Source organism: Hyperolius riggenbachi, chromosome 4 (genome assembly GCF_040937935.1).
Source record: "Hyperolius riggenbachi isolate aHypRig1 chromosome 4, aHypRig1.pri, whole genome shotgun sequence".
In the NCBI taxonomy this organism is placed as follows: Eukaryota; Metazoa; Chordata; class Amphibia; order Anura; family Hyperoliidae; genus Hyperolius; species Hyperolius riggenbachi.
The window spans coordinates 453510142-453530426 of NC_090649.1; the positions used below are offsets into that span (position 1 = coordinate 453510142).

General features: G+C 42.8%; 1 protein-coding gene across 5 annotated transcripts in view; it reads left to right on the plus strand.

The window, feature by feature from the left end:
- Positions 1 to 20285, plus strand: part of BABAM2 (BRISC and BRCA1 A complex member 2) — a 316793-nt gene that overhangs the window by 23486 nt on the left and 273022 nt on the right. For 3 of the 5 annotated variants that reach the window (XM_068232739.1, XM_068232738.1, XM_068232737.1), the window contains one exon: positions 9357 to 9451. In XM_068232739.1, the coding sequence (XP_068088840.1) occupies positions 9357 to 9451 (95 nt within the window). Of the gene's footprint in view, positions 1 to 8080; positions 8172 to 8321; positions 8387 to 9356; positions 9452 to 20285 lie in introns of those variants that run through there. The other 2 variants (XM_068232741.1, XM_068232742.1) reach the window with 2 other exon arrangements.

The following is a 20285-nucleotide window of genomic DNA, read 5'->3' on the forward strand; positions in this document are numbered from 1 at the left end:
ATCATCATCCTGCTAGCTGCCGCTTCAGCACACATTTCCCTCACAGCAGGGGAATGTAGGAGAACAGCCCGGCACATTTCGGAGTCTCTGGAATAAGTCTGTGGAGTCTGACAAAGCTTTAAACATTCTGTACACTTTTACTTCACTGGTTGGACTACAGCACAGCAGGGGGAAGGACTATAGCACAGCAGGGGGAGGGACTATAGCAGAGCAGGGGGAAGGACTATAGCACAGCAGGGGGAGGGACTATAGCAGAGCAGGGGGAAGGACTATAGCACAGCAGGGAGGGACCACAGCAGGGGGAGAGACAACAGCAGGGGAAGGGACTATAGCGGGGGGGGGGGGGGGGGGACACTAAAGCGCATCCAGGGGAAGGGCTGCAGCTCAGCAGGGGAGGGATGGCAGCAGAGGGAGGGACTACAGCGGGGGGAGGGATTACAGCACAGCGGGGAAGAAACTTTATGTAAACACGACCGCAGAATAGCTGTAGGCTGAATGAACAACATCTTGGGACTTCAAAACAGAGGTCATTTATCACTGAGTTATTCCAACAAATAAGCAAACCATTGTGTGTTCAAATTGAAGTAATTAAAAGAAATCCGAGGTGAACAAAAAAAAAACATGACGAAATAAACAATTGTATCTATCCTCCTACTCCTAAAAAATATATTTTTAAAAGAACCCTGCGGTTTTATTTTCTTTTTAAAAGTTAAACAAGCAGGTTTAATGTTGTATCATTGATATGAAATAATACAGCCTTTCACACAGTCTCAGTATCCCAGAGTCAAAATATAAGAACTACTGACCCTTTTCATCTGTCCTCTACACTCACACACTGTTTTCTGCTAGGAAAGAGTTTTATGGCTGTAATTTCTCATCAATGAGGGTTATGCTGTTGTCAGACTGGAGAGAAACTGTCACTTGCAGACCTTTATTGTTAGCACTTTCAAGCAGAAAAAGAAATGCTTGGCACCGTACATACACACGTCTATCTCATCAAGGTAGTACTTCAAACATTGTTACGATGGTGACCTTTTCAATATGCCGGGATTTTTTCTTTGACTTGTGCACTTTAAAAGGGGACACCGTGAAGTGTGATTGAGTTGGGTACTTACTCAGACATAATATTCAATAAAAAACATGTTTTCCTACTTTTTATATCCCATGCAGTTATCATATTTGCTTTTGTGCATAAGTATTATTATTCATTTAGAAATTACAAGTCCCCAAAGTACAATTTTTTTGCTCTGAGAGCTGACATTGCATTTTATTCATAACTGGTGTATTCATGTTGTAATGTACCCAGAAATGTTTTCTGAGTATCTGTCTGTGTTCTGGATTGTCTGAATTGCCAGAGAATGTTTACATTCCTCACTTGATACAATAAGTAAACACAAGATAATGTTATCTCCAGTTCAGATGAGTCCAGCTTTCCCGCAGGGAGCTTGTAAGTCCTGTGTTTAACTAGTTGAATGCTGTTAAACTAAAAAAAAAAAATGGTGGTAGTATATAATATGCTGTAAATAATCTTTTAGAACAAAGACGAAATGCTGGGTTTCATACCACTTTAATAGAAGTAATATTTGTAATTTTGAGACAAATTAATCTCTAATCGAATCTGATTAGAGAGAGATTTGCATCTTTGTCGAAGCTGCCCATATACTACAGGCCGTTTCCTGTCCGATTTCAGCATGAAATCTTCAGGGAATTGGCTGAGCCCGCCGTGTCCGCCCCGCTGCTGCCCCCCTAATGTATAATTGTGCCCCAAACCCCCCCCCCCCCCCCCCACACACACACACACACTCCTATACCCCTATACCAGTGATGGCTAACCTTTGCACTCCAGTTGTGATAAAACTACAAATCCCTCATGCCTCTGCCTCCCCGAGTAATGCTTAGAGCTATCAGAGTATTGCAATGCCTCATAGGACTTGTAGTTCCACCACAGCTGGCGTGCCAAGGTTAGTCATCACTGCCCTATACTTTGCAATGAAATGAAAGTGCTCGCAACGTGCTGCATGTCCTGCGATTGCAATTTTAAAACCGCAATCGCTCTAGTGAGCTCACCTCCATACACTTTTATTAGCAAAGCATTTTTAAAGAGTAACTGTTAGGCATAAAATACACAATGCTTTCTCTATTGCAGGCTGATATATTAGTGGAAAGGGTGCTAACCAGGCAATTCAAAAGTTTAAAATCATTCTTACTTTTTTTTCATGTAGATTTTCTCTCCCCATGCTCCCAGGCTCTAAGATGGTACGCAGACGCAAAAGAGAAGTGACAGGCATGCTGAATTAGCCTGATTGGCTGAAGCCTCTGTCACTCACTTCTCTCCTCTTTGATTGGCTTACTTGGTCTCCCCTCCTCTCTGGTGGTCCAGCCACTGTTGGAGTGCAGGGAGGCCCCCAGAGGCTATCTCCTGTCACTGTCCTCTGCCCCCCTCCTCCAGTGGCATGTCCGCGCCCCCCCCCCCCCCCTGCCCTTTTGCTGCCCGCCACCGCATTCTCCCTCTTCCCCGCACTGAACATTGGGGAAGGATAAAGGCTGCACACACAGACTCACGGAATAATGGTTCCAGGTGCTTCAGTATCCTTTACAGTGTTGCCAACCTCAGAAATACATTTTTACTGACAAAGCACAAAAAATTTACCGACAGAACACTTTTTTTTTACTGACATCTACTATTATTGAAATGAAATGAAAGATATCACACGTGCACCCTACGTGCAATACACCGGCAACCACATACTCATGATGAAGAAGAGTGCAGTGGCAGACACCGGACAGGTGAAGTATTAATGCACGGCATCTGGAGGGGAACTTTGATATATTTACATTTTGGGGATGCACCTGGGGGTTTCCGTCACATTTTTTTTTCTCGATTATCGCAGCCCTTACTGCTGCCTGCCTGATCGAGCATGCCAACCTGAGATTTTCCAGCATTTCCTATTGATACATGCGATCGATACATGCAACCAATTTCGGCCCGAAATTGGTTTGATTGTCAACTAGGCATGCTTTTGATGGCACCAATTTTTGTATTATCAATAATAATTGTCTTATCTGATGGTCGATCGGCCGCCAAGTCTACAGATGTATGGCCACCTTTAGCTAGAGCAGTGTACCTTCCAGAGTGATATGTGAACTGATAAGCGGTAAGCAACACTGCTTCTATACTCTCTGCACTGCCACCGGCGGTAGTGCAGAGAATAGATGGGAACGGCAGCACTTGGATCCATTAGTAGGTGAGTCTGGCTGCTGCATTTATTCCTCCCTGCTGTGCACAGTATCAGTGCGGGTAGGATGATCCCGCGGGGGAAGGATCTAGCCCAGGAGTCAAGAACCTTTGTGGCTGAGCGAGCCATGAACGCCACATATTTTAAAATGTATTTCCCTGAGAGCCATACAATATGGTTCAAACTAAATACAAGCACAGTTAGCGCAGCTGTAAGTTTTGGGGGGAGCCTAAGTAAGCTAATAGTGCACGCTACAGCAATAGCGTGCCTACAATGGAAATTTTACTCACTCTGCCACACTAAGCTGCTCTTCTTGAGCGGCGCAGCTTAGTGAATCAACTCCTACTGATTTGTCTGTGAGCCAGATGTAGCCATCAAAAGAGCCACATCTGGCTGCCGAGCCGTAGGTTCCCTACCCCTGATCTAGCCGGAGGACACAAGATGGCCCCTGCCATCAACAGAACTGTACATATTTACTACAGGAGATTAACAGAAAGCAAAACGTGGACACTACTATACATCTGTTATGTAAGTAGAGCAAGTATTTATCTACTTACGGTACATATGTGTTTTTTTTAGGGGGGGGGGGGGGCATTTTATAGCTAATAGTTTCTCTTTAAAAGCACCGGCGAACCTCAAAACTCCAAAATTGCTCAAAAAAAGTGTTCTAGTGTGCCCCAGGCCTAACTGAGATTTGAACCTGAGATTCCAGTGCTGAACAGTGCGAGTGCTATCCATGATGCCATTGTGCCACGCTATGTGAATGAATCACGGGTTCAGGCAGGTGCGACAGGTCTTCTCTCTGATGATGCGGACGATTCACTTTAATTTGTCCTCTTTCCTCATCTGCTATTAGCTGCAGTGCTCCAGACAATCAGCTCTCTGCAGATGATTATTTCCGGTTGCTGCTCGGATGGAGATAAGTTTACGGAGAGAGTCAACCATCTCTCTCTTCCCCCTTCCACCCCCATCGCCCCAATCTCCAGCTCCTGCGCGGCTATCGGAATTACAGCCCAGGCTATAAATAATGCTGTGTCAGAGGCATTAATGCATCTGAAAACCACGTAGGAGCCGCTTCTGTTCGCTGTGCTGAGACCACTAACGGCTGTCCAAATATAGCCGCTGCCGCATCCGCTTTTATCTGGCCTTGCCTGATAATTGCTGCCGGTCCCCCGGTTACAACTGCTTCCTGTGCCCAGGCGGAGAAACTGCGCCCAACTAGGCCAGAAGCGCTGATAGACTGATAAAACCACACTGATGCCAAATATAATTCATTCAACTCTCATTCCATCTCAGGCTTGTATTGTGCTTTCATATACTTGGGGAAGGATTCAAATGATTAAAACTGTCCTTGCTTTCCATATCCCCATTGGGGAGACTTCTCTAAGGAAAGGTGTCCCCAGGAAAGTAGATAAATAGATGTGTATGGAAGTATAGATATCTGTTTGCCCCACCAAAATGCATACAGAAAAGTAAGCTGGGATGCCTCTCTTGTAAGACATTTTTATTAGATGCCTGAAGTGAGAGACCTATAGAGGCTGACACATTTATCCCCTTTTAACTAGTTACTGCACCAAGTGCAGTGTATCTATGCCCTGTAGGACTTCATCTGAAGTCTCAGGGGTGTAGATATTTGTCTACCGCCGCATCGTCACTGCGCGTACTCCCTGCGCGCTCCTGCACGCATTCTCACCGCTGCTGTTAGTGCACAGATCAGTGAAAGGGAACACAGTTCCCATTCACCGATCCAAAAGCCTGAGATCAGTGATCATGCCTGTGTTCATTGACTAAAGTGAAAGTAAAGCATGCACACATTACTTCCTCTTGTGTGCTGTTCAGTACACAAGAAGAATAAACTGGGGAGGACATCTAGTGGCTGAATAGTAAAATTACACCTCCATACATTAATTCCATAAAACTACATATATTTCCCATTAAAATTAACCCCTTACTTCCCCCACTCTCCCATAGTTAACAAAATAAAAACATTTGCATCTTTTGAAAAAAAAGACATTTAAAAAAATACACAAATAGTTACAGTAGGGACTGAACTTTTTTTAATATATATGTCATCAGGGTAAATTGTTATTTTTGCAAATATGTTCTTGTAATTAGTGATGGCACAAAATGGAAAAAAATATACCTTTATTTCAAAATAAAATATTGTCCCCATACATTGTACTTGGGACATATTTTAAACGTAAGAACCAAGACAAATTGAGAAATCAAATGTCTGGGTTTTATCCACAGTAACATCGGGTTTTTTTACCCAATTAGTTTTTCTGGGGAATTCTGGCCAGGGTTCCTGGAGCTTTTTGTTGGGTCTTTTGCTCTGCAAATTTTTCCCCCCTTGGTTCTATCTTGGCCCCCCTTTTCTGGTTGCATGTTTAGTAACTTCTAGGAGGTCCTATATATACATTTCCAGGCCCCCTATCCCCCCCTGCTGAATGCTTCTCTCGTCCTATATGTAGCAAATTATTGTAGGAGGCCATTTATATATACACATGAGTGATATGTATACACCCATGTTAGTACCGCTTTACTACTGTTGCGGGGATGGGTCTCTCTCCATCTCCCTCTCATTAATTGATACTCGTATATGTTATGGACTATGGTACATTTAAGTACATCTATATGTCCAGGTCCATGACGTTATTAATATTTTTTCAGAAATTTTGTGATAGTATTATTAATTTTGTTTTTTGTTTCTCACTACTAGTTTCAATTTAATATTCACACATTGCTGTTTATTTATATAGAAGGTGCTCTGTGTGCTGCTGCGCTGTCCGCCTCGGCTCACTGTCCTGTCCCTCCATCCTTCCATCTGGCGGCCTCTTGTGACGTCATCCACCCGGCGCCGTCGGGCGCCGCTGTGTGAGACGCATGTGTTGGAACGCACTGCGCTCCATCTGCTGGCCATATACACGCCCACAAGTTTGGTGGGCGTGTGAGGATGATGTCTGTGACTGGGGGTGGGTCGGGGGGCGGGCCGCGCAGCCGCATTCAGCATTTATGGACGCCATTATGGCGTCCATGTAGATTCCACGCTGTCTGCCTTTGAAAAGGCCGCTAGATGCGGCGAAACATGTCAGGCTTCTCCTGACAGCGTTCTTTTTACTCCCACATCCCCTCCAGCCTGCACCTCTTTGGTCCCATGGACTTTGCATATACAGGCCACTCAAGCCAGCCGATTGTCAGCACAAGGGAAGCTCAACATGTACCTGGATTGCCACATGAACTTTGCTTCTGAAGTATGGTAACTATGAGGTGGACACCATTCTAAGCACACACACGCTTGCCTGGCTGCACATGCCCTGCGATTGGGGGACTGTTAACTGCATCTGCCACACATGCCTTGCTTTCACCTGTGAGATTTCTCAGCTTTGCTTCACCTATGTATAGGTTGCAACTGGAGGACTGTCTGCCTACAGGGATTACTGCCTATTACTAGGCTACATCATTGGCTATGTTTACTGTTTGCCATTTCTTTGCTTAGATGCTGTTCATCTGCTTCAAGCTTCAGTGTGTGGTCTTGTGCTTACGTGTGCTTTTCTGGATGCTGCTGCTCAACTTGCTCCCTTGTGTCCTTTACATGCTTCAGGAATATCATCCATGAGCTGTGCTTGTAGATGCTGGCTATGAATTGCTCATTACAGGCCGGGGCTGAATCTCTGGCCGTTTCATTTACATGAGTGGCACTATTACCAAATCTCCATGGTGCAGGTTATTACAAAATATGTACATATCATTCACGGGGGACTGCAGCCCCTGAGATGTTACGGGGTTTGTGAGGAGTAATTTTTATGGTGGTGTTTTGAATTTTTATGCGATATTTGTATTGTATATATACATTTTTCATGCTGGTTGACATTGTTTGATATATGAATAAAGTTTCTGTCCTTTTCATGCACCCAAGAGCCAATTCTCATTTCTATTTTCGTTTACATATCCACAGTAACACGCTTTATTTTAAAACTATAATGGCCGAAAACTGAGAAATAATGAATTGTTTCAATCTTTTTCTTATAATTCCCCTTAAAATGCATTCAGAATAAAATAATTCTTAGCAAAATGTACCACCCAAAGAAAGCCTAATTGGTGGCGAAAAAAACAAGCTATAAATCATTCAGTTGTGTTAAAGAAAACCTGAACTGAACATTAAAAGTCAAAATAAACATACACAAGTTATACTTACCTCCTGTTTCGTCTACTCCTCAATCTATTTTTCCTCTCCTGCATCCTGTTTGTCCACTGTGATCAATGAAATTCTCCGTCCTCCATTTTGAAAATGGCTATTACCCCATAACAGCTTCCTGGTCAGCACATTGTTAAACTGTAACATCGCCCACTTGAGCCATAGGCAAACATGGACACATCAGTTCTCCTCTCAGCTGTAACTGACAGCTGCTATTATATAACTGACAGCAACTGATATATTTCAGTTCTGACAAAATGTTGTCAGAACTGGAAGGGATCGCTGTAAGAAGAAAATTGTGAGCTTCTGAGAGGAACTGATGGCAAGGTAACTATGTAATGTTCATTTGAAGTTACCTCATGTGTTTATTTTAAATAATTTTACTCAGTACAGGTTCTCTTTAAAGAGAAACTCCTACCAAGAATTGAACTTTATCCCAATCAGTAGCTGATACCCCCATTTACATGAGAAATCTATTGCTTTTCACAAACAGACCATCAGGGGGCGCTGTATGGCTGATATTGTGGTGAAACCCCTCCCACAAAGATTCTGAGTACGTACTCTTGGCAGTTTCCTGTCTGTGAACCTTGTTGCATTGTGGGAAATAGCTGTTTACAGCTGTTTCCAACTGCCAAAAAACCATGTAGCAGCTACATCACTTGCCAACAGTTTTTCTGCCCCTCCACCACCGTGCTATAACCCCCCAAAATCGGTGGCAATGATTGTCGCTATTCCGGAGGGTAAGGGAGGAGAGAGGTATTCCCTACTTAAAAGCCCACTAGGGGTGTTCCTGCAGGCTTTCCCCAGCTCTCTCTACCTGGCCCCTCCCCCGCCTCCATACCCGCTGCTGTGTGAGAGCAGCTGCTTCCATTATCGTGACCCGAAAGTGAAGGAATGCAGGCCAAAGGAGTGGCAGGGATTGTGGCTACCTGATCTGCTTAGCCCCCTGGATCAGGTAGCATTGTTTTGTTTTGTATTTTAATTTGTCCCCTCGGGTTCCTTTTTAACCAGTTCACCACTATCCTGCTGACCTTCTGCCTCTTATACTTTTATCCATAGACCCTGAACATGCATGCAGACCAGGTGTTTCTGACTGAATTAGCCACATGCTAGTTTCTGGAGTGCCATGCATTATTCCCATCTCATGGACCATCTCTGAAAAACATGAATTGCACGCTCCCTCAGGTTGTCATTTCTGTTGGTGTTCCAGCTGGAGAGGTTATATCCCCACGGCTGTATCTGGTTATATGGACGGTCATTATCTCACAGTCATGCCAATTCTGCATTGCTCACAACAAAAGGAGTAAGAGTCTGGCTCTCTCAGATGCAGATGGAGGGAGGTAGAGTGGAAGTCTAATACAAGCCCCCAGCCCCCCCCCCTCCCATTGGTGCTGATGGAGAAGGCATGCTAGTCTAGTCCTTCTGCAAGAGGGGAGGGAGAATGCCTTAAAGGACATCCGAGGTGAAAATAAACTGATGAGAAAAACAAGTGTATCTGTCCTCCTTCTCCTAAAGATTTTTTTTTAGATATCCCACAGTTTTATTTTATATTTAAATCTAGTTTTTAAGTTTATACTGTTTCATTGTCTCTGCTCAATGACACCTTCATTGAAGTAGGCCAGAGCTCAAATCTATGAATTATTGACCCTTTTTATCTCTTTCCTGCTTTCAGAAGCCATTTACTGATAGGAAAGTGTTTTTTATGGCTGTAATGACTTATCAGTAAAGGTTATGCTATAGTCTGACCCAGTCCCGACCTGGACAGAAACTTTCACTTGCATACCTGATGTTTAACTCTTTCAGGCAGAGAAAGAAAAAAAAAAGTGTGCATGTGCTTGACACTGTATATGTTATTTATATCTAGTACATGCCATGATTTGTGGGGTGTGAGAATTCTGGTTAGTAATAATCTGTCCATCTTTCAGGGGACATCATGTTCAATGCTCAGTACCCGGACCTACCACCAGACTTTATCTTCGGGGAGGATGCTGAGTTCTTACCTGAGCCTTCAGGACTTCCAGTAAGTTGATAAATTCCTGAATCCTGAACCGTTACTAGTGAGGACCAGTGTGGGAGTCATATTTCTTTATTGTATTATTTATGTTTGGGAGTTCTTGCTTTACATATTTATACAGTAGGTGTGATAAACATGTCTTAATGGGGCCACAGACAATAAATGTAATATGCTTGCTTTATTGCTTTTAGCCCCATTTTAAGATGCTGGCACGTCTTTCCAAGCAAGTACAGTATAAGCTGTTAATCTTTGCCTGTACTGATAGTAAACTAGCTGCAGTGTGTGCTGATCTCTGCTACCTCCAGTATGTACATTATAAGCATTTACTCTGTGCCTATATTGATGGTAAACTAGCTGCAGTGTGTGCTGATCTCTGTTACCTCCAGTATGTACAGTGTACGCAGAGTTACTCTGTGCCTATAATGATGGTAAACTAGCTGCAGCGTGTGCTGATCTCTGCTACTTCCAGTATGTACAGTATAAGCAGAGTTACTCTGTGCCTATATTGATGGTAAACTAGCTGCAGCGTGTGCTGATCTCTGCTACTTCCAGGATGTACAGTATACGCAGTTACTAGGAGCCTGTACAAATAGTAAACTAGCTGCAATGTGTGCTGATCTCTTCTACCTCCAGTATGTACAGTATAAGCTGTTACTCTGTGTCTGTGATTATAGAGATCAACACACACTGCAGCTAGTTTACTATCTGTACAGGCACAGAGTAACCACTTATACCGTACATACTGGAGGTAATAGAGATCAGCACACACTGCAGCTAGTTTACTGTTACCTCCAGTATGTACACTATAAGCTGTTTCTCTGCACATTTGATGATATTAAAATAGCTGCAGTTTGTTCTGATCTCTGCTACCTCAAATGTGTACAGTATAAGCTGTTACTATGTGCCTGCAGTAAACTAGCTACAGTGTGTGCTGACCTCTACCTCTAGTGTGTACAGTATAAGCTTTTACTTTGTGCATATACTGAGAGTAAAATAGCTAGTGTGTGCTGATCTCTGCTACTGCCAATATGTACACTATAAGCTATTTTTCTGTGTATGCTGATAGTAAACCAGATGCAGAGTGTGCTTATCTGTTACCCCCATATGTACATTATAAGCTGTTACTCTGTGCCTGTGATGATAGTAAATTAGCTGCAGTGTGTGCTGATCTCTGTTACCTCCAGTATGTACAGCATAAGCAGTTACTCTGTGCCTATATCGATAGTAAACTAGCTGCAGCATGTGCTGATCTCTTCTACCTTCAGTATGTACAGTATAAGCTGTTACGCTGTGCCTGTACTGATAGTAAACTAGCTGCAGTGTGTGCTGATCTCTTCTACCTTCAGTATGTACAGTATAAGCTGTTACTCTGTGCCTGTACTGATAGTAAACTAGCTGAAGACTAAGGTGCCAGGAGATCTTTGCCTATAGGCTCCTGTGAGATAAATCCGGGCCTGCGAGTAGGGGTCTGAAGACGTATTCAACCTGTAGGTGGAATCATTTCACCAGGGGGGCGGCGCTGAAGCAAGGGACAGAGAGAGGACTGGCAGGGCTCCACGGTATCTATTGGAGTAAATGTGAAGCGATTCTCACGGTGTTCTTGTTCCTGGGCTGTCTTGACCAACTAGTTGAATACACCTTCGGAAGCACTTGTGGCCCTGGAGTGCTTCCTAAGACAATCGAATTGAAAGGATTCGCATGAAGATTTGTATGAGTGTGCGGAAGTTCATTTTGACATTTCTGTTTTGCTTGCCACACCCCTTCCAGAACCTCCCCATTACATCTGCAAGTGTTTAAAGGACAACTGTAGTGAGAGGGATATGGAGGCTGACATATATTTTTCCTTTTAAGCAATACCGGTTGCCTGGCTATCCTGCTGATCCTCTGCCTCTAATACTTTTAGCCATAGACCCTGAACAAGCATGCAGCAGATCAGGTGTTAGTGACATTATTGTCAGATCTGACAAGATTAGCTGCATGCTCATTTCTGGGCCAAATAGATCAGCAGGTCTGCCAGGCAACTAGTATTGTTTAATGGCAAATAAATATGGCAGCCTCTATATACTTTTCACTACAAGTGTCCTTTAAATACCTTAGCTCGAGGTGAGGAGCCTGGATTTTGTGTTTTTTTTTTTAATTATTATTATATTTGATCCTTTTGACTAGGATTTTATCTAGTGCTCTCCCTCTTCCCTTATTAGTGATCTTAGCACACACACAGCTTGCTGGTGTGTGCACATGGTACATATGTACAGTAGGTACTAGCAGCTCCCTTGCAGAATTATGGTAGTTAGATTAGATGCACTATCTGTCCCAGGGAGGACATTAAGGATATGTGCTCCTATTCCCTAGATAGGTTTTGATGTGCTGAATGCGTGCATGTTTGTGCTATGCATGTTACAGGGCCAGAGTTAGGACACATACGACACTGGGCTACCTCTACGCAGTGTATGTGGCTACGCAAGAGACTTTATTCTTGTAACGAAGATCCCAGTTTTGAACTTCGCTGTAGGGACCGCATTGATTGCTGCATGATTTTTGTGAATGGATTCGCATGAGGATTTGCAAGAGTGTGCGGAAGTTCATTTTGACTTTTATGTGTGAACCAAGCCTGATTGACCGCTTAATTAGACAAAATAAAAAAAGTACAGAGTATGGCTATAATGACTGTGGTAGGCAAGGCTTTTCTTTAGTATTTAATAGTTGTCAAACTTAAAATTAAAGTCATTTCCTCCTTAATTCTGCTGCAGCAAAAGTATTAAAATCTCCGCAGGAAGGCTGAACTGCTCAGATGGTGATTTTTTTTTTTAGGTGATTTTTGGATTTTCGGGTGCTTTCATGTAGAATCCCAATCTATACCGCTTGCCTATTGTTACCATTCATCGCAGCTACCTGCCTGTTCCTGTATGACAGTAATCACCTGTGCACTTCCTGTTTCCCCAATCAGCAATGAGTTCTGCCAGGAACTACAACAATAGCCTCTCTTTCCTGGTGCAGGACTTCCCCTTCTGCTCACCTTTTCAGCAGTGTGTCACTTCCTCTCTAGACAGGTTCAGTCACATGTCTCCTTGTTGGGATCTATCAGGGAAAGAACAAGCAGGTTTGCCATATTTGGCCCCGTTTACACTCGGAACAACAAAATGTGATCACTATTGCCTGGCGATTGCTATTTTCCTGCAAATGGGAATCGCAGCACAATCGCTGGGAAAATGCTGCGTGCAGCACAATTGCGATCAGTGGAAATCACAATATCGCCGCAGTGTGAGTAATCCCATAGGATTACTTGTATCGCATCACCGGCGATCAGCAAAGTGCAAAACGCTGTCTTAAAGTGAACCTGAACCAAATACAATTATTTATAATAAACACATACTTTACCTGCAAATGAATATTACATACTTATCTCGCTGTAAGTTTCTCTCAGAAGCTCACCATTTCTTCTTACATTCCTTCCAGTTCTGACAAGATTTGGTGAGAACTGAAATATATCAGTTGTTGTCAGTTATAATTGAAAGGACAACTGATGAGCAAGGTAATATCCATGTTTCCTTATGGCTCAAGTGGACGTCATTAAAGTTTAACAGTGTACTGACCAGGAAGCTGTTATGGGGTTTCAAAATGGAGGATGGAGAATTCCATTGATCCTGTTTATCCTGTTTGTCGCATGGACAAAGAGGACGCAGAAAAAGAGAAAGAGATTGAGGAGTAGACTACACGAGAGGTAAGTATGACGTGTGTTCGTTTATTTTGACTTTTCATTTTCAGTTCAGGTTTGCTTTAAAGAGGAACTCCAGTGAAAATAATGTAATAAAAAAGTGCTCTATTCCTAAAATAATTATGTAGAAATGATTTAGTCAGTGTTTGCCCATTGTAAAATCTTTCCTCTCCCTGATTTACATTCTGACATTTACCACATGGTGACATTTTTACTGCTGGCAGGTGATGTCAGTGGAAGGAGATGCTGCTTTCTTTTTTGGCAGTTGGACCCAGCTGTAAACAGTTATTTCCCACAATGCAATGAGGTTCACAGACAGGAAATTGTCAGGGCCATGGTCCTGGCATCACACCGTGGGAGGGGTTTCACCACAATATCAGCCATACAGACCCCCTGATGATCCGTTTGTGAAAAGGAAAAGATTTCTCATGGGAATGGGGGTATCGGCTACTAATTGGGATGAAGTCCAATTTTTGGTCATGGTTTCTCTTTAAAGCATAGAGAAATGCACTCTCAATGTATTTAGAGAGTTTAGCCTGTGTAATTCCCCCCTCATTTATGTCTAATCACTAGTTGTAATTTGATCTCTCCCTGTGTCACATGACTGCCTATGGCAGATAAGCAGATAACCCCATTTGAAAGCACAGGCTGTAAACAATCTGTCTGCTTCCATGAATCAGGAAGTAGAAACTGTGCAGATTTATTTTATGATTTGTATCAGCTGTAACAAAGAAATGTTTTTTGTTTAAATTTTATTATGTTGTTGTGTATCTTTTAGAGCAGAGAGGAGTTCTGAGTTCAGGTCCACTTTAATATTTCATATACAATCTAAAGCGAGGCATCAAACTCGATCACGTAATGGGCCAGTTTCTCAAACACAAGTTGCGGGCCAAGATTTAATATTATATATACGTTCTTCACAGCCTGTCGCCGCCCCTCGCGCTGTGACGTACCCCCTGCTGGATTCCTTGGGGTGTTTTGGGTTTTTTTTTTCTTTGCGTGAGGTTCCAATCTTGGCCAGGACACTATCTGCATAAAGTTTGCACATTCTTCTCATTTTTCTGTGGGTTTCCTCTAGGCACTCCTTTTTCTTCTTCCTTCCCAAAAGCTCCCCCCCCCCCCCCCCAATTATAACTATGATAGAGATTAATTAAAAAAGAACAGTCGAATGATTGTCATTTTTTTTTTATTATTAGATTATTCAGATCGGATTGTATAAAAATGGAGAAACTGGTTATTATCACTGCGGAGAGCATTTATAGGCTTGTATATCTCTGACCAATTGGCAAATGTAATCATTGCTGGAATGAAACTCTCTGCCTGTGTCTTCACTCTGCCCCCCCCCCCCCTCCCTCTGCTGACCAGACACATCGCCCTGGAAACAGCTGAGTCACTTTAGCAGAGAGCAAAGACACAGGCAGAGTTTTTTTCCCCCCAAATATTACTTTTGCTGATAACCAGAGATAAGCAAGACTGTACTGCTCTCTGCAGTGATAATAATCGTTTTTACACAAAGGGAATACTTGGGTAGGCTTTTAAATGTTCTTTTATGTAACCAAGAGTACTTACTGCAATGTTAGTTTGGGGAGTATAATCCCACTTTAAAGAACTAATCAATCAATGGTAATTTTGTTTTTCATGCATAAGATTGCATCAGTTTTTAAGATCGGAAGCTGTTTGAATCCTTTAATGCAGTGGATCGATGAGAAACGATCTGAAGGAACTGATCTGATTATTTATATAATGGGCACCTTGGGTGACAAGATCAGCCCTGTATAAATAAAGAGTGATTGGCTAGTCCTGACAAATGCCACAATCTGTTATGGACAGGCCCTTATTTAAATAATGATAGACAGGTCCTCTTTAGAGCCAGCAGTGATAGAACAATGGCTCCATCCATAAGTAACTTTCTTCTTATCAGCAGCTGGAGGATGTCTCGTCACTGTGAATAGTAATAATCCGCCAACATCCATGACTCACCCTGTGATGACATCAGGCCTGTGTTCTCCACACACACTGAGTCACCCGTTGTGCGATTGTCACAGCACATACTGAGAATACCAGCAGCACTGCAAATAGATGACAGCGTGGCTCTGTGACGTGTGCCAGGCAGCAGGAAACGGGCCTCTTATCATCTCACCCAACAGAAAGTGACATCCCCGCCTTCCCACAATACATCACAGGCCTTTATCAGTCCTCCTACAGAGCGCCTATCACATGCACAGCGCGTAACGCGGCCGGTTCCCACTCACCACTGCTCACAACGAGTGTTTGTTACCCTGCCGGATGACACATGCCTTCATTATGACTTAAAGAGGAACTCCAGTTAACCATTTCAGCCCGCTGGGATTTTTCACCTTATGCATCAGAGCAATTTTCACCTCCCATTCATTCGCTAATTACTTTATCACTACTTATAACAATTTATTGATCTATATCTTGTTTTTTCCGCCACTAATTAAGCTTTCTTTGGGTGGTACATTTTGCTAAGAATTATTTTTTTATAAATGCATTTTAACAGGAATATTAAGAAAAAAATTAAAAAAAATCATTTATTTCTCAGTTTTCGGCCATTATAGCTTTAAAATAATACATGCTACCATAATTAAAACCTATGTATTTTATTTGCCCGTTTGTCTCGGATATTACACCAATTAAATTTTGTCCCTATCACAATGTATGACGCCAATATTTTATTTGGAAATAAAGGTGCATTTTTTCAGTTTTGCATCCATCACTATTTACAAGCTTATAATTTAAAAATTGTTCGTAGTACACCCTCTTCATATTTTAAAAGTTCAGACCCTTAGGTAACTATTTGTTTGTTGTTTTTTTTTTTTATTGTAATTTTTTTTTCATTAAATATTTTTTGGGTGTTGGGAAATAAACAGTTAATTTTTAATGTTCTAATATGTGTAAATTGGCATGAAAAATGTATGTAGATGTAGTTTTACTATTTGGCCACAAGATGGGATGAGTTTTTTTTTTTTCTCCTTGTGCTTCTCGCTAACCTGAAGCACAAGGAGGACGGGGGAAATATTAAATTTTTTTTTTTTTTTTTAGAAAAACTGCAGTCTCTCATAAGAAGCCGTCGGTTTTTCTGCCTGCAACTTAGATCGGTGAACGGGAACCATGTTTCCGTTCACTGATCCCAGGGCTATAGGGGGACAGCACGGATCGCGCCCCACGATCGCGCGCGGGAGCGCGCCAAAGCGTGCCTCTGCATCAGAGCAGCCACCTGGACATGAGGATCACGTCCGTGCGGCTGAAATGGTTAAAATAATGTAATTAAAAAACTGCTTAATTTTTACAATAATGATGTATAAATGATTTAGTCAGTATTTGACCATTGTAAAATCTTTCCTCTCCCTGATTTACATTCTGACATTTATCACATGGTGACATTTTTACTGCTGGCAGGTGATGTCGCTGGGAGGAGACGCTGCTTGCCTTTTTGGCAGTTGGAAACAGCTGTTATTTCCCATAATGCAACAAGGCTCTCACAGTATGATGTCAGTGCTGTGAGGCGCTGACATCACACTGTGGGAGGGATTTCACCACAAAATCAGTCATACAGAGCCCCCTGATGATCCGTTTGAGAAAAGGAATAGATTTCTCATGGGAAAGGGGGTATCAATGGTTTCTCTTTACAGGGATATCACAGGGTCTCTCTGTAATTGATCTCTAAGCTGTAAAACAGTAGTGTGCATAATAGCAGAGATGGATTAAGGTGTTATGGAGCCCTAGGCAAGGCAGTAGATTCAGGGTCACCTTGTGATCTTTTTGGTAAGCTGAAGTGTAGAGAAGTCAGAGAAGCTGGCTGGTGGGCCCCTTGACACCCACTAAGCCCCAGGCACCTGCCTAGGTTGCCTGATGGATGATCCTGCTCTGCAGAATAGGCTGTCTTATTGCAGCTGCAGGAGGATGGGAGTCTGAAGAAGGGATTGTGTCGAAAACGTACTTGTCATTTTTTGGAGTTGGCCATTAAAGAGAAACTCCAACCAATAATTTAACTTTATCCCAATCAGTAGCTGATACCCCCTTTTACATGAGAAATATAATGATTTTCACAAACAGACCATCAGGGGCTGCTGTATGACTGATTTTGTGCTAAAACCCCTCCCACAAGAAGCTCTGGGGACCGTGGTACTTTTGACAGTTTGCCACAATGTAACAAGGTTCACAGAGAAGAAATAGCTGTTTACAACTGTCTCCAACTGCCAAAACAGCTAGCAGCAGCTACATAACCTGCCCACCGTAAAAATGTCACCATGTAATGTCAGAATGTAAATCAGGGAGAGGAAAGATTTTACAATGAGCAAACACTGACTAAATCATTTATACATAATTATTGTAAAAATGAAGCATTTTTTTTTTATTACACTATTTTCACTGGAGTTCCTCTTTAAATTCGCACTGTACTAAATGAAAACTGATCCAGTAAAAACTGATCCATTTTCTGTTTCAACAGATTTTCATCCATTTTTAAGTTGCCGCCTGCTTGGTATACCTTTTTGCTTTCACATTTGTGTTCTGCCGCTGCTAGGGACAGGGCTGTGGAGTCGGAGTCGGAGTCGTGGAGTCGGGCAATTGTGGGTGCCTGGAGTCGGAGTCGGGAAAAAATGCACCGACTCCGACTCCTAATGAATTTGTAACTGTAATTAAAATAGAAAATATGATAAAATGTTCTATTTCTCAGATAATAGTCATTAAAAATAATGTATATATACAGTATATATACAGTAATAGCTGTGCTTAGTCCACAAAAATGAAATAAACCAATCAAAATTAGTTACTTGTGCTGCTTCAATAAAGCAGTCCCCGTATTTTTAAGGTCAGATATACAGATCTGATTGTGACTGTATATATTATGTGTACACAGGAATCTCTTATATATACTAAATAACATCTATGCTGTAAGTATAAAGCCTGATGTGTATCCGTGTCACTAATAGAGATGGTCAATGAGATGGAAATAATTTTGCACTGATGCTGATTTATGCAAATGTATGCACTCCCTTTTCTGATGAAATAAAATAATTTGATATGTTGTTAAAATTTGGTTTGGTGACTACAAATTGAAGGGTACCTGAGACGGATGAAAAGTAAAGTTTTATACATACCTGGGGCTTCCTCCAGCCCCCTTCAGGCTAATCAGTCCCTCGCTGTCCTCCTCCACCACCCGGATCTTCTGCTATGAGTCCTGGTAATTCAGCCAGTCAGCGCAGTCTGGCCGCATGCCGCTCCCACAGCCAGGAACATTCTGCACCTGCGCAATAGTGCTGTGCAGGTGTAGTACGCTCCCGGCGCCGGAGTGTGTGCATGCGCAGTACGCCCGACTGGCTCAAGTACCTGGACTCATAGCAGAAGATCCAGGTGGTGGAGGAGGACGAGGGACTGATTATCCTGAAGGCGGCTGGAGGAAGCCCCAGGTATGTATAAAACTGTAATTTCATCTGTCTCAAGTTTACTTTGTTACACAGTAGTACTATACTCTACATATGCACTCCCCACAGAGCTGCAGGGAATCCACTGAGAATGCTGTGCACATTGAACACAGAGGTGTTGTCTGTCACCCATAAACCTTGTTCAGATTGTACATGAAGAATGTGTAATAGAGGAAGAATCTCCTCATTCCCCTGCAGAGTACCTGCACATCATTCTTACATGCCTAGGGCCTGATAGATGTTCTTTGTTCCGGTCTGTACCTATTACAAGTACTCTTACCAAGGACTAATTTTAGTCTAAAGGGAATAAATATGGCAGCCTCCACATCCTTCTCACTTCAGTTGTCTTGTAAAATTCCTAAGCGTTGGCAGTTAAGAGACAAATTTCATGTTACATACTTTTAATCAACAAAATTGTAATATGCATATTAGAGGAGTCGGAGTCGGTGGATTTTTGGACCGACTCCACAGCCCTGGCTAGGGACCACTGTTTTGGGGGAAGCACCAGTATACAGATACAACATAAGCATTGAGGATCCCATTGGATTGCAATAGACTAATTGGAAATCTTAGACATACAATGGACATAGACATACAGCTGTGGTAGGGATTAGATTGTGAGCCCCCTCTGAGGGACAGTTAGGCCCCGTTCACACTGCACGCGTTTCCAGCCGCGTTTTGGAAACGCGTGCAGGTGGCCGACACGCACGACATCAGACATTGCATAGAGTGCAATGTCTGATGTTCACACTGCATGCGTTCCGGACCTGTCCGGCCCGGGAACGCATGCTGCACGCATTTTTTGTAAAAACGCGTGGCTGTCCCATTCACTTTTCAGTGATGGGATCAGCCACGCAACGCACACAAACGCGGATGGCGTGCGTTCGTACGCGTTGCGTTCCGCGTGCGTGCCCGTCCGCGTTTGTGATGTGAACGGGGCCTTAATGAGTTAATGACAAGTATATATACTCTGTACAGCGCTGCGGAAGATGTCAGCGCTGTATAAATACTAATAAATAATACTGTACATTCTGGGGGTAGCAGAGATTAGCACACACTCCAGCTAGTTTACTATCAGTACAGGCACATATTATACTGTACATAGTGGAGGTAGCAGAGATCAGCACACACTGCAGCTAGATTACTGTCAGTATAGGCACAGAGTAGAAGCTTATACTGTACATACTGGAGGTAGCAGAGATCAGCACACACTGCAGCTAGTTTACTATCAGTACAGGCACATAGTAACAGCTTATACAGTACATACTGGAGGTAGCAGAGATCGCTATACACTGCAGCTAGTTTACTATCAGTATATGTACATGACAGCTGTACTGAAGTTGATGTAGCACTGTGTGTTCTGACTCCGGTCCCTGCACATAACTGACCTTGAGGCCCCTTTCACACTGGGATGTTGCATTACGCTGTTATTACGGCAAGGTGACACAACACCAATGAAATTCTATGCGGCCTTTCATATCGGGACGGTGTGACGTAAGTGATGTTTTTTTTTTTTGCCGCCGCGGCAACGCAAGGGAAACGTTGGAGGCCAGCTTGCACGGCGACGTGCAGCGGATCAGAAATCATGTAAGTCTATAGCGACGCAGAGATTTTAAAGTGGAGTGGCCACTGCATATATTTGCATCACTCATGCTCTGAAGCGTATTTTGTCAATACT